The following is a 23,784-nucleotide window of genomic DNA, read 5'->3' on the forward strand; positions in this document are numbered from 1 at the left end:
CAATACCACAGCTTGAAACCAACTTTTAACAACTTTTAACAGAAGCATCAATAGTCGAGATATAGTGTGAAAATACAGTACACTGCCGGAATGGTAGATTACTGTACATTCAAAGAGGAAAACCAAACACAATAACAGTGCCAAAGACAAGGTTTACACTTGCTTTTAGTATTATGCTAACTCACCAATGGATCAAAAAGTAACCCGAACAAACTCTAAATGTTAAACTAATTTGTAACTCGCAAGTATGAGCATCAGAGAAATGGCACAAGTACTTTGAGCAAAAATATTATTTATCTACAAAGGCTTAAATGGGACATTGTTTTTTTTTTCTTTTCTTTTTTCTTTTCTTTTCTTTTTCACCATAATGTCCCAAACTCATGGTGATGAAGCTTAACTTGGATGATATAACATTGGTTTTAAGGCCACGATAGTTAGCTGGTTAAACAACGTGACAATTTTGTTCAAGCTATAACATTAATTATTTTAGTCCTGTGCTCTGCCTAGATGTAACAGGAGTCCGTCTTGTTGTACACACAGTGCTACAGTTTGAGGAAGTGCACTCAAATAACTTTAGAGGAAAGAGAAAACCACATTTCTCCAACACAAAAATTACTTTCGTCGTCCAAATAAGTGAGTATATGAGGAAGGCAGTGGCAATGATCTTGGTTCCTGCATCAAGCACAGTCATGGTTAGAAAAGACAACAGGTTAATACTTACGTCTCCAGGGAATGTGTGAAAAAATGGCTCGACCCTTTGGTACATCAGTTGATTATAGATTTCTTGTTCCCACACCAGCTTCCCTGCCTGTAGGGATGTAACAAGTCTCAGTTTTCTCTAACAAACAGAGGTCAAGAATTTGCTGAAATATCCAACAAGCTCAAATATTCATTAGAGGTTTGTGTGTATCTACCAAGGCCATACCCACCATAAACATAACCAGAATAGTGATAAATCATAATGGGTTTCAAATGACTTAGAAATGTTTATATATTATTATTTGTGACCTACTCCATAATTTTGAGTCACATTGACCCAAAAACACATTTATAATTTTATACACTATACTAAAAGGAAAGTCTTAACAAACATTTAAATGACGAATGCTGGTGCAAACGGTTTGTAGTAGAAACATAGTAATTATGTCATACAAAAGCAGAGATTTTCAGTACAAATTTACCATTACTTTTACTTTACATTCACTTTAGTGCATAAACCTCAACATGTATTTCTCGGCGAAGTGAACTCAAAATGATGGCACAAGTCACAGTTGGTTATATAGATGGTGTCTGCCACAAATAAACGGTTGTTAATAGTAGCAGAGTTTTGTTGATGTTTCTCATAGGTTTACATATTGTATGCAATAAGAATTTTGTAATGTATTGTTCATACATTTTAAAATAAAGTTTTCAGAATAGTTACACTAGTCATTATATTAGTAAATAGTTTTTCATTTCATGTGCTTCTTTTGTGGTTCTGCTGTCTACTATTTTTGACATGTTTGGTTAAGAGAGAGATAATGTTGTAAGAACCTTGATGTCATAAAGACGAATGAAATAGGAGCGCTGTGGGCTGTCCTTAACAAAACAAACTACTCCAGACTGCTGCAGGGTCCAGCGGGTCGGCTCACTCGGCAGAGCCATAAGCAACTGCACAACAGCAGAGGACAGAGACTGCAGACAAACAACAAACAAACAAACAAAAAAACAACAACAACAATATAAGAAAACAAAACATAAAAGATTTGTAATTACTGTTGCTCTTTCACAAAGACATTTGCCGTTTTGAAAGGGAGGGTTATTCTCAAATCAAAGGACACAAGATTTGACTTGAGTAACATTCACTAGTGAACAGATCTGTTCAGAACAATGTAAAGTAGAGCACATCACACTCAGTGTCAAAAACATTTGATGAACCTTGTTTACCAGAAAAAACGATTAGACTGTAACAGGAAATCCCTTTGAGTAACTTCCCCTGTCGTAACGCTTTCAGTGACAGTTTCATGCTGCACTGAAGCTAAATTCACACCTTTCCTTCCTTTAATCACAAAGCTTTCACCATCCAGTCAAGCAACCAAGCACCCACAAAATGGCAGTTACTTTAGTTCTGACTTTATCTGTCAAAGGAAGGCTAATATTTTGTAAAAAAAAAATTATTTTGTGATAGATGATCTTTGCTGTGCAATTGCATTATTAATGCATTTAAAGAAATAGTTCACCCCAAAATTCTGTCATTTTATATCCACCTCCATGTTGTTTCAAACCCTTATTATACTGTTTTTTTTTTTCCTCTATGGAACACAAATGTACATGACTGTCAAGGTCTGAACTGGACTGAAGAAGCACACACACACACACACACACACACATGTTGTGTTTCCATGTTTTATGGGGACTTTCCATAGACATAATGGTTTTTATACTGTACAAACTTTATATTCTATCCCCTAAACCTAACCCTACCCCTAAACCTAACCCTCACAGAAAACTTTCTGCATTTTTACATTTTCAAAAAACATAATTTAGTATGATTTATAAGCTGTTTTCCTCATGGGGACCGACAAAATGTCCCCACAAGGTCAAACATTTCGGGTTTTACTATCCTTATGGGGACATTTGGTCCCCACAAAGTGATAAATACACGCTCACACATACACACACACACACACACACACACACACACACACACACACACACACACACACACACACACAAAAGACCATGACATTTTCATAAATGTAGTGAATATTGTGTGCTATATTCCAAGTCTTCTGAAGCCATAAGCCCCAGCAGAGGTGAAGATTATTAGTGAATAGTGACACAAATGTTAGTCTGTTTCCCACACAAAGATATCATATGGGGTTGTAAGGCTAGGAATATAGCGTATGAGTCACGAGGGGGCTGGAACAGGGGAAGGTATTGAATGATTCTAAGGGCCCTGGACAGACATGGGGCCCAGCAGAACTCCAGATGATTTAGGATAAATGGCCACTACTCACAAGTGAGCTATAAATGAAGACTGCTCTTACTTGAAAATGTTATAGAATCATGTTAAAACTATATAAGGGGAAGGAGAAGTCTACTTTGTTTGTATTAATTTTGGTTATAGATTCTAAATGTTTTATTTTTTAATTTTTTCATTAAAATGATAAAGTTTAATTAATAGTATAGTTACACTGACCTACTCAATGGCGAGCCATCCATGGTCTACCTGTGGTAATTTTTACAAATGTAAAAAAGTAAATTCATGGGCTTTAAACCTGGATCTCCATTAATGATGGATCAATCTATCAGTTTCCCTCCTGTGCTAAATCTGTTCCATTCTAAAAATCCAAAAAATCCTACAGGTGCCCCTTGTTATATGGACTGCTTTCGTTTTATGGTTTCGTTTAACAACCAAAGGTTGTTTTGGAGCTCGGCACCCCTGGTCACTATGAAATTTTGTTGTATGGCAAGAGCTATGATTAGTGTAGAGCACAATGATTTGTCCAAAAAATGAAATTTTTGTGTTCCATGTAAAAAATTATTGGTTTCATACAGTTTTGGGATGCTATTAGGATCAGTGAATGTTTCAGTGAGCCACTCCAAGTATGCATCTTAGTGGCGGAAAACCTTTATAGTTACTTTGAATCTGTTACACGAATAACAGTAAATAAGTGAATAATTGTCAATAAATAGAATACAGTCCCTGAAAAATACCACAGGATCTGGTCCTGAATGTTTCATAGTGGAATGAATAGAGGAAGCAGAAATATTCAACACAAAATAGAAGTGAAAAACACATTCGGATTTACTGGTTTACCTAAAGCTTTCTTTGATGTATGATATACATGTGGCTGTTATTAATAGACTGGTTTATGAATTAAATTAAAGTCACAATCAAGAAATGTTTAACTATATATATATATATTAACACTTCATCGTCTCCTTAGCGGATTAATTTAAAATGACAGTCATACACTTTCAAAGGCTGAAATTAAATGCTAATTTTCTTTATTTGAGACAAATGAGGGGGGAAAAACACATGGTCAAAGATTAGAATAAAAGACGTTCAGAAAGATCCGTGACAAGAAGTGGATAATTGTTTTAGTAAAATAAATAACATTTAGACACATTTTCACGATAAAGGAAGTTAATACAGACATTCACCAGATACGTTTTATTGGGCCAGATATTTATCGTTATTTATAACATTATTTATAATATCACATGAAATGTCTTTTTTTGTTTTGTTTTAATCTTGCAATTTAAGTCAAAAAAGAAGCTACACTATCAAATGTTTTGTCAGAAATGTGCTCCGTATGGTATCATGAAATACACTGGTTTGATTTCATTTGATTCATTACCTTAAAGAGTTATTTTTATACCTGATCTATCCCTTTAAACCATTAGTGTTTGTTGGTGTTACCTGATGTAGTCTGGTTGATAGTGCTGTTGTTACATTTTTGAACCAAACCAGTTGATATAGATGTTACCACATGAAGCAAATTTTTAGGTTACATTTTTGCGATCTGACCATTTAAAACTACTTTTGTTGGTGTAACCGTAAGTAGTTTGATGGATTCAATCATAAGTGATGTTTTTCATTTGATTATAACCCGTTACTTTTGACGCACATAGTTAAGGTTATCAGACGTGACATTTTTTACAGTGTATAAACAGTATCTTTACCTTTAGACCAGTCCCTGTACTGAGGGCCCCCGAACTTACCACACACCTCCTGCCCAGCAGATCTTCCAGTCTCTCGTTCTCTTGTGGACTGAGCAGAGAGCAGCCAAAACTCTCCTGACCTTTCCCCTTCGTTCGCTTCATGGCCTCACATGCACTGAAATCTAACCTTTAAAAAGTTAAACTCAAAGACAGAGAATGAGAAAGAAAAATGAGAGATATCCTGTGATGTACCAATGACTAGCCTCAATAGTGAGCATTGAGTTTCGCATTCTAGTTCTACTCATCACATTAGCAGACAAAAAGTCTTCACAGGAAATGGACAACCACACTTTTTTCTATTTTCATTCTCTCGCCTTGTTAGCATGACACACTGTATGTTCATGTTGCTTTCAGCTATAAGCGGAAGTACCCTTAGGGCCTCCCCAATCATTGCAGTGAACTCATCAAAACAGCCTTTACTGACAACGGTGAACAACTATTATAAGATACACTTCTGTTGGTCTGTTCCTGTATCACCCATCTGTATAATTTATACATTACATATCATGAAGAGTGGTGGTGTAGTGGTCTAAACCACAAAACTGGTAATCAGAAGGATGCTGGTTCAATCCCCACAACCACCACCATTGTGTCCTTGAGCAAGGCACTTAACTCCAGGTTGCTCTGGGGTGATTGTCCCTGTAATAAGTGCACTGTAAGTTGCTTTGGATAAAAGCATCTGCCAAATGCATAAATGTAAATGAAGAAATGAAAAGCACTGAGTAATTACTAAAATGAGATCAAACAAGTCATCTTTAAACATTTAATAGTCTTTCAGCTTTATTAGTTAAAAGTCAGAGAGCAATGTATTCGACTATAAAAGGTTTCTGAACATAAATCCAAGTCAAATGCAAGAATCTCTTTCAAATTTAGGCACTTTGAAAAAATAAACATGTGAAATGATTTGAAACACTTTATAAGTTTGCACAAATTATTGCTCCATTGAGAATTACATATTTCATATTTCTTCAACATTTAGGTCCAATTAGAGCGAAATACAATTTAAATATGTACATATAACGACAAGCAGATGTAAATGTTGCATAATAATTCATAGAACGTTTGTTTACCATTTCACAATATGTACATGAAAAGACTATACAAAAACAAGCACAACCCTTATTTTTCAATGAAATTGTTATTTTCCGGTCAAACAGGGGCCACTTGTATTCCTGGTATGTAAACTCACAGATACTGATGAGGACAGATGGATATGTTCATAACGTATGAACACATAAACCTTTATGGAAGTGTATGGATATTTGCACCTATGCCACATCATTTTGTGGTGACCTTTACATGAAGTGTTACCCAGCATTTGTTGCCATCTGGTCTATTTCAGGAGTGGAATTTTAATAACACTAAAAGACAAAATAACTACCAGACTAGAAACAAACCAGCAAGCCACTAATTTTTAAATGCATTACAATTATTCTACATTTTGATGGTATTCAAAAGACATTTCCAACATACAAAATAACACACAACATGAAAAAAAAAAACATGTTTAGTTTGTCTTTGATTATTACAGGATTAGTATTCAGACAATGCATTCTGCCTTCTCTCTAAAACGGAGTAAATGTACTGTATATTTTGAGTGATGAAAACATGTACAGCAACAGAAATGCTTGTGTATGTCTCCCTCATTCTGTACATTTAATTTATTTAATGGGTGTAACAAAACAAAATATTACTTCAGATTATGTCCTTAAGGACAATGCATAAATTCATAATAAAACTGTAAATTTTCCTATTTAAATAATATAATATATATGAGGATCAACAGAACACAGTTCCCAAAAACTCACATGCACTGTGATCAAATTAAACAATACAAAACAACTCTAACGGTCACTGTTAAACTCCTCAGAGGTAGAAAAAAGGGACAATATTTGCATAATATTTGATCACATTTTCAGAGGAGTTATGTGTTGTTAAACACCAATAACTGTGTAGTTAAACCAGCTTTAAATAGTATATATTTATATATAGAGTACTGTGCAATAGTCTTCGCATTATATTTTTCACAAATGATTTGTCTTAAAATGGTTATTTTTTATATTTTTTCCCCCAATTTTGGCATGCCCGATTCCCATGCACTATAGTTCCTTATGGTGGCATAGTGACTCGGCGGAGGACGAATCTCAGCTGCATCAGAGACGTCAATCTGCGCATCTTATCACATGTTGAGCGCGTTACCCCAGAGACCTAGCGCGTGTGGAGGCTTCATGCTATCCCCTGCGGCATCCACGCACAACTCACCACGAGCCCCAACGATTGCGAAAACAACAATATAGCCACCACGAGGAGGTTAACCCAACGTGACTCTACCCACCCTAGCAACTGGGCCAATCGGTTGCTTAGGAAGCCTGACTGGGGTCACTCAGCACGCCCTGGATTCAAACTTGCGACTCCAGGTGTGGTAGTCGGCATCTTTAATTACTGAGCAACCCAGGGCCCCGTTAAAATGACTATTTTTTATATTCTGCTTTTAGTGTATCAGTTGGAACTGTCAATTTTAGATTTCAACATTGCCTTTGCAAATAGAATTGAATAGAAGAACAAGGAGCCCTACAACAGATGAATCTCAACATCATTGAGTCATTCTGGGATTACATGAAGAGACAGAAGCAACTGAGGCAGCCTAAACAGACTGTGGCAAGTGCTCCAAGAAGCTTGGAACATCCCATCTGCCAACAACCTAGAAAAACTGTCCAGGTGTTGGTAGAATCGGTGCTATTTGGAAGGCAAAGGTGGTCACACCAAATATTGACTCAGAATAGTTTTTTTTATGTTTACTGACATTAGTATGATGTTAATTGATAAATGAAAACTATTTATGGCATTATTTTTGAAGACATCATCACTATGCCACATTTTTCACAAATGCCTAAACCTTTTGCACAGTACTGTATGTATGGGCTCCTTATTGCTGCAGAAATGGTGAAAAAAATGTATGTATAAAAAAATAAATAAAATTGCAACATCAAATGATTGGGTAGAGAGACGGGGCACTGTCCTACATCACATGCAAGAACATTATGGCACTAACGTGCAGGGCTAGACTGGGAAGAGAAATCGGCCTGAGATTTTACATGGTAACTGACTCAAAACTTGTCGATGGGGGGTTTGGTTGATGGTGATCCTAAAGTTGTTGAGCAGTTGGGGGCGCGTTTTGTGGTCCGTTCTGCACAACGTGCCGGCTCATTTGAGCTTATCAAGGACTGAAGAACACTGCAATAACGACATCATGCTCAACCAACCAGCTCAGTACTCCCGATGGACAGTCTGCCCCCGATCAGCCCCAAAGTGTGTCGGCCCACCGGGAAATTGTCCGGTATGCCAGATTACCAGTCCAGCCCTGCTAACATGTCAAAAGAGTGTGTGTGTATTGTGCTGCTTTGGATTATTAAGCATGGTAACTACTTTCCTTGAAGACCATCTTATTCTGGATTCTTTGAAATTTTGAGTTATCTGATTTTATAGCCATCATGTCAAAATGTTATTTAGACATACAGCTCTTAGGGCCCACCACCTTGGGCACAACCACTGCTCCACAGTTCTGACAGATATTTTTAGAGGGTTGCAGTTGCTGTACTGGTTCAGAGGTTACAGCTTTTACGGTGTGTGTTCTGTGAGAATCTGGTCTTCAGGGACTTGACTTCTGTTGCTCTGTCAGTGGCCACCCATGGTCTTCCTTCCTGTAACCCACTCCACTATGATGAACGTAGTGCTCATGATCATGAAGATGAAACCCACTATCACAAATGTAATCACCTGGAAAACATGAAAGGAAGTGAGGAAGAGACAGAGTAATCCTACTATATATATCAATAAAACATGCTGGTTTTATGGGGGTTTTGGGTAAATCAACTTTAACCAGATTGGCCAGGCTGGGAGACCAGCTAGACCAGCTTAACCCAGGTAAAACCAGCAAACCAATTTAGGCTGGTTAAGTGGTTTTTTTATAGTTCTAGATGTATGAGAGTATTGTAAAAATAGTTTTTCTTTCTGGCTTAATGACCTGGATCTTTGGTCGTGATTTCAACGGCTCCTGTTCCTCAGGGACGATGCGGATGTAAAATATTCCTGGCAGAATGAAAATAAGGCTGGGAGCAGATGTAGCACCTAAAATACAGACAAAAACGATACACTTGTTTTCAGAGAATATTAATTTGGCCAGTGAATTTACATAATAATCCAAATCTGTATAGTTTGAGAGGCTTACCGATAAAGCCGAAGATGTCACGAATGTTGGGCACGAAGATGACAAGCAGGTTGACGACAAACAGGAGAAACACAGCAATGGAAATGTGACGTACCCAGTGGAAGGGCTTATCAGGGAACAAAAGCTGCAGGACAGCACGACGGATCTGAAAAAGAAAAAGCATATGTATTGCACTAGATGAGAAGTTATATGCAGTAATAGTGTGTAAAACAACAGAAAAACAGAGAGAGTGTGTGCAGTTTGAGTTTATATTTGTGTGCGCAGTACCGGAAAAAGCACGACAGGGACGGTCAGTGTCACTGCCACCAGCACAGCCAACCGAACACAGAGCATCAGTGTGTCTGATTTGCTGTACATCTTCAGAAGCTCCGAATCCGTACTTTCTACATACACATGTATGCACACAGACACATGCCCATTATTTTGTGGCCTGAAATATTCATTGTTAAAATGCATTCAAATATCACAACATTTCTCAGTGTAGATCTTTAACAACTTATTTAAAAAAAAATATATATATATTAAAACAACCCTTATAAAAGAGTACTGTGGTGGTAGCAAGGTGCAGTGATTGTATCAGGTGAAGGTATTGTGGTACTGTACCATGGTTTTTAAATAGTACTCCAATTTACTACAAAAGTACAATGTTATAATAGAAGTCCAAAAACAATGGTATTACCATGGTACCATGTCAATAGTTCATGTACCCTGAAATTGACCCCACTATGGTGAATTATTTACAAGCGTCACCCCCATAAGACATTTTTTATTCAATTTGTTAACGATTACCTTTCCCTTTTTATATTTAGGGTTGGGTTTGGGGTTAGGGTGTGGGATTAATTAAATTCACATTCCTGTTGACTATATTAAATAATTTACAACTAAAAATGCAACTCGCTTTTGGCTCTACTCCGTGGACATTTCAGACGAAAACTGGAGCTCATACGTTGCCATACGCTCAACACTTCCAGCTCAATACTGGGGGCAGTGCTTGAAGCAGCAGAACGTCCGACCAACTGCTGCTAAATTCACAGAGTGACCAATATGACAACCACCACAGAAACCTCGGTAATACCATGTTACCTTTTTGGAATGTGTCTGTTAATTTTTGATTGTCTTACCATAGAAGGTAAGGTAGCCAAAGATGGCAGTCAGCAGGTACATGACAAACATGGCCATTATAGAGATATTAGCGACATTTTGCATGCGTTGCTTGGTTGGCCTGATGTTACAGGGAGACAAAAAAATGCAAACATTTCAATCAATTAATCAATCAATCAAAGTTTACTGTGCATGAACCAAACTTGGTAAGCAAGCTTACTTTTTGAGTTCTGTATAGATGGGCAGCACTTCAGGGTGACATACAAACGCAAACGCAATAATGGGAATGGTAAAAGCCGTCTGCATTAAAAACATGGAAACAACAGATTCATTTACTGCATTCAAAGTGAACAAGAGTCCATATATTAATTATCTTTGCCTCACGCCTGGTTTGTGGTTGACATAACTCTCACCTGTGGGTTGAAAGTGACAAGTTTAGCTATGTTAGAGGTGGAGTTGTTTATGGTTTGGTTGAGCATGATGTCGTTATTGCAGTGTTCTTCAGAACACTCTGACACAAACTTCTTGTAGATCACCTAATAAGACACAATGCAGTGAGAAACTTTGATTAGTGACAATGACATGGTTGCCATAATTGCTGTGATTTGGAAAGATGAATGAAGAGTGGACTCACAGATATGAGGAAGAAGACCATGCAGCTAAGGGAGAAGCCACTGGTGTATCCCAGATACCCTAAAAGGGATGACAGTTGTAATAATGAATTAAGGATAAATAGTGTTCCTGTAGCTCAACTAGTAGAGCATGGCACTAACAGCACCACATTTGGGGTTTGATTCCCAGGGAATGCATGAACTGATCAAATGTATAGCCTGAAAAGTTGCTTTGGACAAAAGTGTCTGCCAAGTGCATAAATGTAATGAGGTAGTACAGCCTAGTAGGTAAAAACCATTCTGGTAACCAAAAGGATTTTTTGAAATTTCACCATTGTGCCCTTGTGCAAGGTACTTAAAGGGATATTTCTGAAAATCCTGTCATCATTTACTCACCCTCATGTTGTTCCAAGTACGTATTACTTTCTTTCATTGAACACAAATGGAGATGTTAGGCAGAATGACAGTGGGCTCTATTTTCGTGAGCATTTAAAGCGCAGCGATATGCAATATTCTTGCCCTAATTCTAACACACCCTAGCTTTAACATCCGGCCTTTTTTGTGCATGAGCTTGAAAACAACATACACAAAGTAAAACAAAAAGTCGATATGACCAAAACTCTTTGTTCCAAAATGATTTATATAAGTGTACTAACAAAAAAAAAGGCCACTTGGAGGCGCCAAAAGACCCCTTGTTGGAACTTCGTAAACCAATTATCAATGTGGTTCAAAACACATAATTGGTTTATATTTCAATGTAAAAATACCACAAAAACCAAAATATATATGAAGATATCATTTTTATTATTTGGGAATATATTACAATGCCAATTCCATATATATTTATGCATTTTATAAACAATGTGAAAAGAACATGGCAATTTGAAATGTTGCAATTGAAATAAACTTTTACTTTACTTCTGTTCATTTTTCCCCATGCAAATGCAAATTGACTTAGTCATAATTTTAAGAGCTTTTGCTATGCCGTTCACCCAGAATCTTTAGCCACTGCCTCAAACCTTGCTCTCCCCGGTTTTAATCACCGTCAGCCTAGGGCACACCTGCCCCGAATGTAATTGAACGAAAAGCAGTGGAAACAACGACAGTTTGACGAAAGGGTCTAACTCACGGTGAGCGAAGCCGAGGAGGGTGGCTCATCTCGGCTTGAATGACATGCAAGAGCCCCATGGATGTGCAGTTGAACAAGGGTTTTGATTAAAAAAAATGTAGTCGGGAGAGTGTGGTCTCCATATCCTCAGTGATTGTTACTGAAGCCGAGGAGGGTGGACCAGATCGCGGGTCCAAAAGCCAAGTACTTTGTCGACAGTACGGCAGTAACACGGTAAAACTGCACGCCGTGCATAAAAGCGCGAACACTACGGTTTTCCACTCCGAATTTGAGGCCTGCACTCCCGCGGGACCCGACGCAACAGATTGCGGCGCGGAGCAATTTTGCTTGGTGGGTGCGGGCGGTACATAGCATTTAAAGACACCTAAAATAAAGTGAGACCTCACTTAATATGAACCTTCTTTTAATCTTCAAAATCAACATGCTTAATATAAACACATACATTTATGTAATCTTGATGCATTACATATAATATCACAAATACATTCCAATTCTCTTTCAATTATTATTTAAGTTTAAAAGAAATATCCAAAACAGAATCCGGAGCTTGACTTATACACTTGACTTAACTAAGTTGCTTTTGTCAATGTTAGCACATTGCTGACAAGCAGACCTATAGTTATATTTAACTGAGAATAATATTGATAATATCAGCTATCATCCTATGTTAAAAGAGCTACTTTAAAAGAAGACATTAAAAAATACAATACATATAACTTAATTCATTCACGACATTAGCTGTAGTTTTATATCTTTGCAGTTGGTAGGCTACTTGTCTTCAGCCTAAATAACTGCTATGGACTAAACCTGAGTAGTCAGATGAACATTCAGGTGCTGACCGCAGCTGCCTCGAGCCTGAGGAAGTGTTTACTGATGCTTCATTCTCTTTTTCAGCTGACAAGGTCTGTGGTGTTTGTGTTTACCAGCAGGCAGAAGAAAATCCAGGCATAACTTTTCCCGAAGGCCCGGCTGCGAAACAGGGCCGAATGGGCCACGATAAGTTGAAATGGGCTGCCGCGTTATGCAGAACTGGCCACAAAACGGCACCGCGAAGGGGGTAGCGATATGCAGAAAAAGACAGCGCACCACCATTTTCCATTTAATTGACTTTATTTAATTGCTAAAGATTGTGTCTGATTTTTCTGCTGAACACAAACTAAGATTTTTAGAAGAAAATTTCAGCTCTTTAGGTCCATACAATGCTAGTGAATGGTGGCCAGAACTGAAGGTCCAAATGTCACATAAAGGCAATATAAAAGTAATCCATGTGTCTCCAGTGGTTTAATCAATGTCATCTGAAGCGATCCAATCTGCACATGCATCAAGCACTAGGAAGTGTAATTGAGCTTGAAATAACGATCTTGCCAACAGACTGCAATGGCAAGGTGTACTGTGAAAATGGAATTAAAAATGTTGGATTCATCTCACCAAAATAATTATTGAATCGCTTTAGAAGACATTGATTAAACCACTGGAGTCTTATGGATTACCCTTATGACGCCTTTATGTGATATTTGGAATTTTTGATCACCTTTCATTGCATTGTGAAGACCAACAGAGCAGAGATATTCTTCTGAAAATCTTCATTTGTGTTCTGCAGACAAAAAAAAGTCATACTCATCTGGAATGGCATGAGGGTGAGTAAATGATGAGAGGATTTTATTTATGGGTGAACTATTCCTTTAACCCCCAGGTTTTTGGTTATTATCCCTGTATGAAGTTTACTGTAAGATGCTTTACATGAACTAGTAAACTAAATAAATTAGTAATAAGCAATAATAACTGCCAAATGTATTAAAACGCTTCTTAGCACATGTCTCAAACACTCAATCAAGCACTTCAGGGTAGATACATGTGAATGATAATGAAATATGATGGAATAACAGTGTCAGAAAACAAAAAGAATGAATAAATGAGAGAAAAGAAGAGGAAGAAACATACCAAGCCGTTTCATGAATGCCAATGGAAGAATGACAAAGACACTAACAAAGATGATGAGATACCTCCCGTCAACATACCACTGGCTGATGAAGACAACATAGACATATTACACAAGATGCCATGAAATTGTGAGAATGATATAGGACCATGAAAAGTGTATTTTAGTCACAGACTCATAAAAATGAAAAGGATGATGTTCTGTTTATTATGTGGTACTCACTTGTTGTCTGGTATCCCCATAAGACCCTGAATAATATAAGGTAACTCTATCTTCACAATGAAGAGGTAACTTGACATTGCTGTTGGATTAAGGAAAAAAACATAGTACACTGGATTCTCTGCTCATTTATCTTGAAATAATTACCAATGCATCTGAGTTTGACATAGAGTTGCAAATTACATCAGCTGTAATGCCTTCTGACATTGTACCTAATGCAAGTAATAATGCATTTAATGTTACCTCCAACGTTATGCAATGTTATTATACACGCTGCTAAGACTTTCCCAGGTGGACCTAATGCACGGGCCCCTAGCTGTTCATATGCACGGATCCCTAAACACACAAACAAATGCCAAATTAAGTTAAGAAGAAAGTTATAGTACTGTTACAATGATAGTGTATCATTATAGTATTATTTCAAATGTTATCAGGATTGTGAGGAGAAAAAAAAAAAGAGACAGGGCCGGTGCTAGGATGCAAACTTTGGTGGAGCACTTATATGTTTAGGAGGGCAACATTGATTGTTTTGCCATCATTCTAGATGTGGAAGGTGGCATTCAAAGTTTCTGTGGTGTCTCTAGGCAAATCTAGGGGGACAATGTCCCTTATACCCATCCATGAGAAAAGAGAGAGACACAAAATAGGTGTTTCTTACCAACAACTCCAGCAGTCTTCAGAAGAATGTGAATGGAGTAAGCAGACAGCAGAGCAATTGATATTAAAAGGATTCTGGAATAAATAAATAGATTTCAGCTTAAAAAACCAAAAGCAGCAACAACAAAATGCAGTATCCCTGGATAAACCTGGTGGTAACATGAATGGATGGATATTCTTTATTACCAGACAACAAAATTACATCATCAAATCATATCCCTTTCTTCCTTTCTTTCATTCTTTCTTTTTAACAGGTCAGCATCCATGACGTTTCATGCTAGAATATTTAGCTGTCACACACACACACACACACACACACATCACTGCCCGGCCCTGCCCTCCTCCTTGTCACACTCACCCATCGCCCTACTCAGGCCGGGGTAACCTCCGGCATGACGCACTCTCCTCCCTCCTGGGTTTCAGCACCAATGTAACGGTATAAGAACGGGCAAGGAGGAGGCGGAAACTGGCTGAACAGTCAAAATAAATTTTTATGCAAAACTCAACATAAAACAAACATAAACCATAAGCCAAACAGACATACACTACATGGCCACGTGCAATATGATAGGTGTGGGTCAGAAACAGATCAATATTTAAGTGCTTTGGTTCTTTAAATCTCCACCTTTGATCAGCAAAAGAAGGCCAGTAGGTGGCGATATGCACGAAGAATGTGAATTGTCAAAAAACAGAAGACTGTAAAAGCTAATGCAAAAGTGGAGATTAATGATAAAAAATTACTTAATTATTTATTTATTTATTTCTCATCCATATCTATCACATTGCTCCAGAAGACATGGATTTTAACCTCTGGAGTCATGTTGATTACTTTTGTGCTGACTTAAGTGATTTTAGAGATTCAAAGTTCTGGCCACCATTCACTTGCATTGTATGGACCAACAGAGCTGAGATATTCTTCTCAAAATCTTCATTTTGGTTCTGCAGAAGAAGGAACGTCATATACATTTGGGATGAGGGAAATTTTTCATTTTTAGGTGAACTATACTTTAACAAATACTGACTTGTGGTGATTGTGTTTTATTTTTAGATCTCTTGTTTTTATTTGTTGTTCTCAGCACACTTTATTTACCTTGTATCCTATGCTACTCACTAAAGTAGTTACAGTATATGTAAATGTATGTAATTTTATGTATCAACAAAGTTATACATCCCCAGGCATCCACCACCCCTCCTGACTTGAGAATGAAATGGAAAGAATAAAGTAAATATTTAGGAGAGTTTCACGTGGCTCTACTTGACAATTGGCTGCCTCTGTGCCACCCAAGAAGAAGTATGCAAATATTTGACTTGTATTTGTATAGCTGCATGCGAGCAGACTGGCAGAGTCATGTTTATGTGACACACACGTGCGCTTGTGCGTGCACACACACACACACACACACACACACACACACACACACACACACACACACACACACACACACACACAGAGAGCCATTCTTTCATCGTATTGGAACCTCAATTGATCTGCCTACATATTTTACTTTGAAAAAACCTGAACATATTAGAGAGAGCACCGGGTCCTTCAGGTCAGGTGGGATTTACACTCAGTCAGTAGATTTTTGTTTTTGAATAAATAAACACTAATTTTGGTTGTCATCTTCAACAAATTTCATACTGTACCAGAAATCAACCCCTTTTGAAATACATAAACAAACACACACATGTGAATGTATGCATGATTGCAGTCTAACTTACATAAAAAGAACGATTCCAGTGTTGGCCATGGCATAAGCCAATCCCAGAATTCCACTGCCCATAATGGCATTACTGAGGTTGAAAATAGACATTCCGAATGAAGTCTTTCCATCAAACTGGAAAAAAAAAGATGAATGACATGCTAGTTATGATTTTTTGTTTTTAAAATACACAAAACAAAGACTGAAACTATTGGGATGTCATATATGGTATTTGTCACTCACTGAGATTGACCTCTCTTTAAAAATAGATGGTAATGTGTTTATAATTAACTGTGAATATAAAAGTTTCTTACCTTGATCATGTAACTCCACAAACAATATTGAGGTAAATTAATCAGAAGCTATTCCTACTTATTTCTTATACTTATAATAATACTGAAATGAGGCTGTATTTGTGAGTGCTGTAAGCTTCTAATCAGTTTCACCCCGCCAATACACATAAAGGCCTTTGTTTGTGTGACATTCATAAAACTGAATTTTGCATATACTCACATCTGTAAACTGAGTCTCTATCTTTCCATTGCTCTTATTGGTAAGGAATGTATCACCCAGTGCCATCATGTTTTCAAGACCATCAAATCTGTGTAATATATGCAAAATGAACCACTATCAGTATTTATTGCTTATTTATACAAGGTAACAATACAATTGAATTGCAAAAAAATGTTTTTGTTCTGTTTCAACTATCCTACAAGAAAACAGTTTTGGAAATGACACAGCTAATAAATAACTGAAAATCCTTTTTTTTAATGAGGGGAGGACCACCCATCTAAACGTTTTGTGTTTTATCTGTAATGACAATAATGCACGTTCATGAACAATTGCCTTTATATACTCAATAGACCCCCCAACCCAAATAACCCCCCCAAATAAAAATTCTGTTAATGACCAACTCCTGTAAACAGAAAAATATGGTGACATGTCAATAGTATCAAACCACATGACTGATGTTATTGACGTTTCACCATATTTGATTTGTGCTCAGTTTACAGAAGTTGCTCAATTATTTAATTTGATCTGATCATAAATTCTATCAACCCCTATTTTATGGAAATTAGGGAATGGGACATCCTCAAAATATCTCCTTATGTGTTCCTCAAATGTAAGTAGGCCTAATATTTGCTTTAAACTACATGGGTGAGTAAATGATGACAAAATTTAAAAAATGGTGAACTATTTCTAAAAGTCTAAAAAAGCGGAATATGCTACACATTCTTAAACAAACCTCTGCTTTAAGATGCATAATTTACATGGCAAGAACAGGTTATGTCATGCAGCAATATATACTGTATAAAATGTGTATATGATTTATGATTTAGTAGAGGAAAGGAAGACATCCTTGGGGGAAGTTTTTCAGATAGCTCCTCATGGTTGTGTTGGTCTGCAAACTTACTCGCTCTCCAGGGTGATTTTTTCAGGGCTGAGATCATGGTGACCGTTTGACATTTTCTGTAGCTCCATTTTGGTCTATTCAAATGTTCAACAGTCCAAAGAACACCGTTTTCAAGGTAAAGCTCTGTAAACAATTGGAAACACAGAAAATTTTTGTTCTTGGATTAATTACCATTTTACTGTGAATTCAAAGGATAGTCAAATAAGTTATCTCTTTATGTGATAAGATACCAGCCTCTCGAAACATGTGTGTTCTTGAATATGAATGATATGCAGAATAATTCAGTCTGATTAGTTCAGACAGACTATAGGTGTCCACTGGCTGTGAAAATTTCAGATGTGATTCTCAAACTTGTTTAACAGCTAAATATAGCAATCACTTTTAGTCAATGCTAAAAGAGTAGGCCTACCATTAAATACAAAAAAATTGTCAAGCAATTAAAAAAATTAGTCAAAGTCAAATACATATTATAACTACTTGAAGTAAATAATATACTGTCTATTAGCCTATATTAATATATGTGAAGCAGCCACGAAAAGTAATGCCTAGGGTATTTTCTCTTTTCCTTCAGTGTGGTTTGAAATGGCGATGGTCACAACATAGAGGAATTAACCAGCATGTAGGCTATGTTGTGCTTATGGACAAGTGACGCCTGCAGCTGTACGGCCGTACACATTGTGCTGACATAAGAAATATATACTCATAGAATATTTAATCAATCATGAAGTGTGTCACGTGGCTGTTTAAACGAACTAGTGATTACCAATTTGCGAATGAATAATTATTTTCTGTCTGTTATTTTCAGTGACTTGACCAAACGGGCTTGCGAAACAGTCTGAATCGATTCGTGATTCAGTACAATTCGTTCAGAGCGCTCTCTCACTGAATCATTTGGAGCGGTTTCTCACACAATAAAACAGTATCGGGATATTTACGAATACAGCGCTGGATGCAGTGGAAATGTCCCTGCAATCAACTGAAGCAAAAGGTTGTCTTTTTTAGAGGTAACTTTGAGAAATGTCAGCTAGTGCTGTGCCATGTGAACGAGGGGCTGTTCAAACTGAACGTCTTTTTGCAACATCTCACGCTCTTTTTCCAATAGTTTTCCATGTAAACATTCGCCACATGGATGTCTTTTGACAACTGGGTCACATATCGCTGTGCTTTTAGCATCTCTCACGGAAACGCTGCATTTTTAGACACGGTGTCAAGTTAAAAATAATTTCTTCAACTGATAAAAACACGTATTGAGACATTTGCGATTTGGTCTATTCGTTGTGTTGCGTTTTGCTTTTGTATTTGCTGAACGGTTACTGGAAGACGTGTTTTGCCAATAGTTACATGAACACTACTCATACTTGAGAAGAAAAAAATGCTTTCTCAATGTCACCAGAACTGAACGCTTTGGTGTTGTTTGGTGCCCCCAGACTCCCCTAGATATAAGGTTGTACAAAGCAGATTACTGAGCGTACACCAGATGAAATCCTGCAGGCGCCCAAGGGTACATCCTAGAGCTGAGTGTGCACTAGGACAAGAAAAGTAAAACGGCTGATGCAACTTAAGCTTGCACTCAGAGCGTAACAAGGAACAAATTGTGAAAACAATGTACAATTTCAAGCGTGAAGGTCAGGAAATACTTACAGACACTCTGTAATAATGCTGAATGAAAGGATAGTGGCAGATCATTGAGACTCCCAAGAGTTTTTTCTTGATATTACCATAATAGGCTAAATGCCTGAAATTCATTCAGTGCTTTATTTACATTTCAACGGCAAATAGTTTGGGTCCTGCCAAAAGCTTGAGTCTGGCTAGTCAGAATTTTGTGGTTGAATGTTGCACAATACATTTGTCAATTTAACATATTGGAATCTTGGAGCTATTGTGATTACTCCATAAATGCATAACAATCTTGTTTATAGTAAGAGGAAGAAAGAGAGAAATACAGTTTTTCTGAGAAAAGTTAATTTTAAAAGCTTTCAAATCACAAAAAGTCTGTAGCTGTTTGTTACTATGCAATAATATGTCTAAGACAGAGAGATTTGTGTAAAGGTTCCTCTGAGAAAACATGCTAGAAAAAAAAGCCTAAAATTGTTGGTTGGTTTTCTGGTCGATCAGCTTGGTCATAGCTGGTCAGGCTGGTTTTAGCTGGTGGTCTAACTATAAAGTCGACTGGCCAGGCTTGTAACATTTCATTTAACCTCAATTGTTCAGCCCTGCTGAAAAAGTAAAAACAAACAGCTAAAACTAGCCTATGCTGGTTGGCTGGTTTTAGCTGTTTTTTGTTTTCTTTTTCAGCAAGGATGAACAATTGAGGTTAAATGAAATGTGAAATTAATAAAACATGCTAGATTAGTTACAGAAACGGTTAAGCAATGGAAGTTAAGAATGCTAAACAGACTAGTCTTGGTCACATGACTCTTGTCTGATGCAATACCTTATCACTGTTGAAACAGGATCAACCATACTACACACCTTTATTCAAACACACACACACACGTTGGTGCAGCTATCCTTATGAGGACTCTCCATAGACATAATTATTTTATACTGTGCGAACTATAGATTCCATCCCCTAACCCTAAACGTAACCCTCACAAAAACAGTCTCAAAATGGAATTATGGGGACACTAAAAATGTCCTCATAAACCACATTTATTGCATAATACCCTTTTAATAACCAGTTTGTAACCTCAAAAAATTACCGTAAACAAAAAAAAACACACCCACACACACTCCAGGAGGAAGTGACTACTTTGAAAGTGCATCTACTCACCACAGTGAGAAGACAAATCCTACAGAAAACCCTATGAACCTAGAGTGTATCCTAAATGTTCATTCATTCAATGTTTGTTTCTGTGTTGCCGTAGTGTAGCTGTCCAGTCTGTCTGAGCACATGTCAGTGCTTACCTATGTCCTCAGAAGGGGGAGGGGAGCTAGAGAGATTAACTCCTCCATGAAGACGCTAACAAAGAGGGATGAGTGGACATGCGTGTGTAATAACTCTGTGTTTGGTGACACCCTTGTCATTACCCATCATCTTTCTTTTCACACTATTTTAGGTTTAAAATAATGCATCTACATACAGTTATACAAACAACGACTTTAGACATACAAGTTATAATATTCTCAAAAACAGACACTGAGAACAGGACATTGACACCAAATTAGGGTGAGGCTTTGGGTGGAAACATTTATTGTTAAATAAACAGGAGTGTAAAGTTTAGTAAGTGGTGTGTTTACAACTGGTATTTGAGTTGGTGGGAGAAGGCATTAGGGGATTTTGTGTGTGTGTTCTTGTGTGTGGGTGAGTGTGCGAGTTCTTGGTTCAGTAGGTAATGAGATAAGCAGATAAGGGTTTTTTAAGGCTACCTGCATGCACCTGCTATACAAGGCATGCTTTTACAAGACCTGGAAAAACACCAACTGACAAATGAAGCCTTTTACAATGTGTGTATTTTTACAATGTGTGTATTCACAGAATGAAGAAATGTAAATATCCTAAATATATCAAATATGTGCTTGTCTGTGCTACTCTGAATTTTGAGAGCATTTCAAAGCATGAGTTTCAGAAATCGTTTGGACATTCTAAATTCTGATGGATTACAATGGGGGTTTAAGTACATTCCAGGTCATACAAGGCCACAGAACAGACACAAAAGCTGACTTTTTGAATGGAGTTTAAGAAAGGCATAATGAAATGTAGGATTTTTTCTTTGTACTATAAACACTAAAGGAGTTGCCAGTATTTGCAGAGATAAGGCCATTTGCTCACATGGGTATACATTTGGCTGGCTATAATAAAAAAAGTGCAATTACAAATTATTGATTATCATCAAACAGGATGTTCTCACAGAAAGTCTACTGCCAGACAGGAACTGGCTTATCTGACTCATTACTTCACATACATGTGGCACTCACAGCAAGCTTGGGCTGTAGTGGCTTACATTTCTGTTTTCGGACTTTGTATCACCTTTGTTGCAATACCTTATGGTTAAAGCAAATTTTTATATTTCCAAACACGTAGAACATGTAGAAGTTTGTAATCTTTAGTTTTTATATTTGAGGAGACTGCATCTAATGATCTTGTAACTAAACTGGGAATGTGCCATATTTCTATGCAAATCAACTGAATATCGCCAATTTTCAGAAGAATACTGAGAATCACAGGACACAACCCTTAATGCTGAGTTACTGTGAAATAGATAAAGGGATCTGCTCACTGGTAGATTTGACACAGATGTGCACCGTGCATGGTATCTCACCAGAACAGACTATGCAGGAAAATCTTTTGCCAAACATTCAGAGATAAAAATGGCCACAAAGGACCATTGCATCATGTGCTGATGTTAAGCACCTTTATGATAAAGTAGAACTAAAATACTACAACCAAAGTATCATTACTTGTGGCTCTTAACACAGACCAGAACCGAATGAATGACTTCATTCTTAAATCTGATCAGCTCAACAAGTGTGTGTGTGAATAACATTTATGAATAGCAATGATGAGGATATGTATGTGAAATAACATTATATAAAAAGCATAGTGATGTGGTGAATCATATAATCCAACCCAGTCTCATGAAAATTCGTACATAGTTTTCGAGTTGGCTATTTTGAAGTTTTTTCAAGTACGTACGATTACGTACATTTTAATCACGTGCAAATTCCCGAATATCTATTGCGGAAGCAAGCATGAGTTTAGTGCACGAGGCGTTAAGGACATGATAATTAATATCATGTCCTTACCTAAACCCCTTATCTAAACCTAACCGATCAGTGGAGTGTGTAAACATGATAGGAAGCTGTTGTGTGTTACAGAAGCAAGTAATTGTCATGTGGAAATGATGTCCAGTGACATCAATGGCTGTAGTGAAAATCATACAAATTCATACGAGTGCAGTCATACAATATTATACGAATTAGCCAAGTTTAGAAAAGTCTTATGAATCCTTACGATTTCCCTTTGAGAGTGTGTACCATAATCATCCTCATTTTATTCATCGAATAAAATGAGGATGATAATGTATTGTAATGTATTGTGGATCCTGTGAATCATGTGAGTGTTTGTTGGGAAAATAAGCAGAAAATGCTCATTGATGAATATAACAATTCATGATTCATGTATACTATGAAATTATCATTGTAGCTATAGGGGCTATTTAAATGTTTCATGATTATTATTCAAATGGTATAAGAGTCTGGATGTACTGACAGTAGTTTGAACAATGTGAACAATTATTACTAGGGATGAATACATAATATACTGTACATATTAAACAACACTTCAATGTTCATCAAAAGCAGAAACATAACAGTGAAAGGCTGCATTTAAAACTGCAGTTTAATTATAAATTGTTTTACTCTCTGAATGATATCTTCAATCAGTTATCGCTGCTATTTGCTGCTTTGAGCCACGTGGCCTTCACGCTTCCTTCTAATGAAGGATCTTATGAATGATACTAGCAGTGAGTCAAGACATAGAAATAATTGACCAGCTATTCTATGTAAAGAACATAGAATAAAACCCTTTGTCAACTGTTAGTTTAGCTGCTTTGGACTGGTTTAATTTTGAGTGTATATTTGAGGGTTAATGTTGTCTCCTTACCTTTTTGAGACTTTAATAAAGAATCTTCAAAGCAGTGTGCCAATTTCTAACAGGTCCTATTGAACAAATGCAGACAAAGGTGATATACTTGTCCTCCAGGTTAATGATTTGATATTCCCTGAAGGTTCTTCAGTATATCATCCAACACAGTCAGGCAGATGGAGTGGAAGGGGAGAGAGAACGAAAGAGAACCAGTGCATGGTAGCATGTAGTAAGACAAATTTTTAGCCACTCCCTTTAGTTGTACAAAGAGCGGGACTTCCAGTTTGTTTCCGCCTTAATACTACCATCAACATTTAGTGAAATAGATGACTATTTTCTGAACTGCTCATCTGCTGTAATTTTCCTCTCTCTACCATACAGCTCACAAACAACTAGTAAAACCAACATAGAACAGATTATATTTACAACAATTGTATTTATTTTAGACTAAAAAGATGACTTCTAAAATAAACCTTAAGGATAAAGTGT

General features: G+C 37.0%; 2 protein-coding genes across 3 annotated transcripts in view; both read right to left on the bottom strand.

Annotated features, from left to right (window-relative positions):
* Positions 1 to 5,002, bottom strand: part of LOC127630688 (actin nucleation-promoting factor WASL-like) — a 12,217-nt gene extending 7,215 nt beyond the window's left edge. Inside the window, exons 1-3 of the mRNA XM_052108343.1 lie at positions 4,711 to 5,002; positions 1,534 to 1,674; positions 722 to 808 (exon numbers count right to left, since the gene is read on the bottom strand). Coding sequence (XP_051964303.1) covers positions 722 to 808; positions 1,534 to 1,674; positions 4,711 to 4,812 — 330 coding nt within the window. The 5' untranslated portion in view covers positions 4,813 to 5,002. The remainder of the gene's footprint in view (positions 1 to 721; positions 809 to 1,533; positions 1,675 to 4,710) is intronic.
* A 481-nt stretch (positions 5,003 to 5,483) lies between these two features.
* Positions 5,484 to 23,495, bottom strand: LOC127631099 (sodium-coupled neutral amino acid transporter 5-like). 2 transcript variants are annotated; one of them, XM_052109073.1, is made up of 16 exons: positions 23,314 to 23,495; positions 17,709 to 17,831; positions 16,808 to 16,895; positions 16,314 to 16,429; positions 14,596 to 14,669; positions 14,181 to 14,273; positions 13,941 to 14,019; positions 13,721 to 13,803; positions 10,674 to 10,732; positions 10,453 to 10,575; positions 10,260 to 10,339; positions 10,060 to 10,160; positions 9,206 to 9,321; positions 8,939 to 9,083; positions 8,735 to 8,838; positions 5,484 to 8,487 (listed from the first exon to the last, which is right to left on the bottom strand). In XM_052109073.1, the coding sequence occupies exons 2-16, from the start codon at positions 17,774 to 17,776 to the stop codon at positions 8,386 to 8,388; spliced, it is 1,431 nt and encodes a 476-aa protein (XP_051965033.1). In that variant the 5' UTR covers positions 17,777 to 17,831; positions 23,314 to 23,495; the 3' UTR covers positions 5,484 to 8,385. The 2 variants fall into 2 exon arrangements, with proteins under 2 accessions (XP_051965033.1, XP_051965034.1); XM_052109074.1 differs by lacking the exon at positions 23,314 to 23,495 and adding an exon at positions 20,482 to 20,597.
* Between the last annotated feature and the right edge of the window lie 289 nt (positions 23,496 to 23,784).

This window comes from Xyrauchen texanus, chromosome 37 (genome assembly GCF_025860055.1).
Source record: "Xyrauchen texanus isolate HMW12.3.18 chromosome 37, RBS_HiC_50CHRs, whole genome shotgun sequence".
Taxonomy (NCBI): Eukaryota; Metazoa; Chordata; class Actinopteri; order Cypriniformes; family Catostomidae; genus Xyrauchen; species Xyrauchen texanus.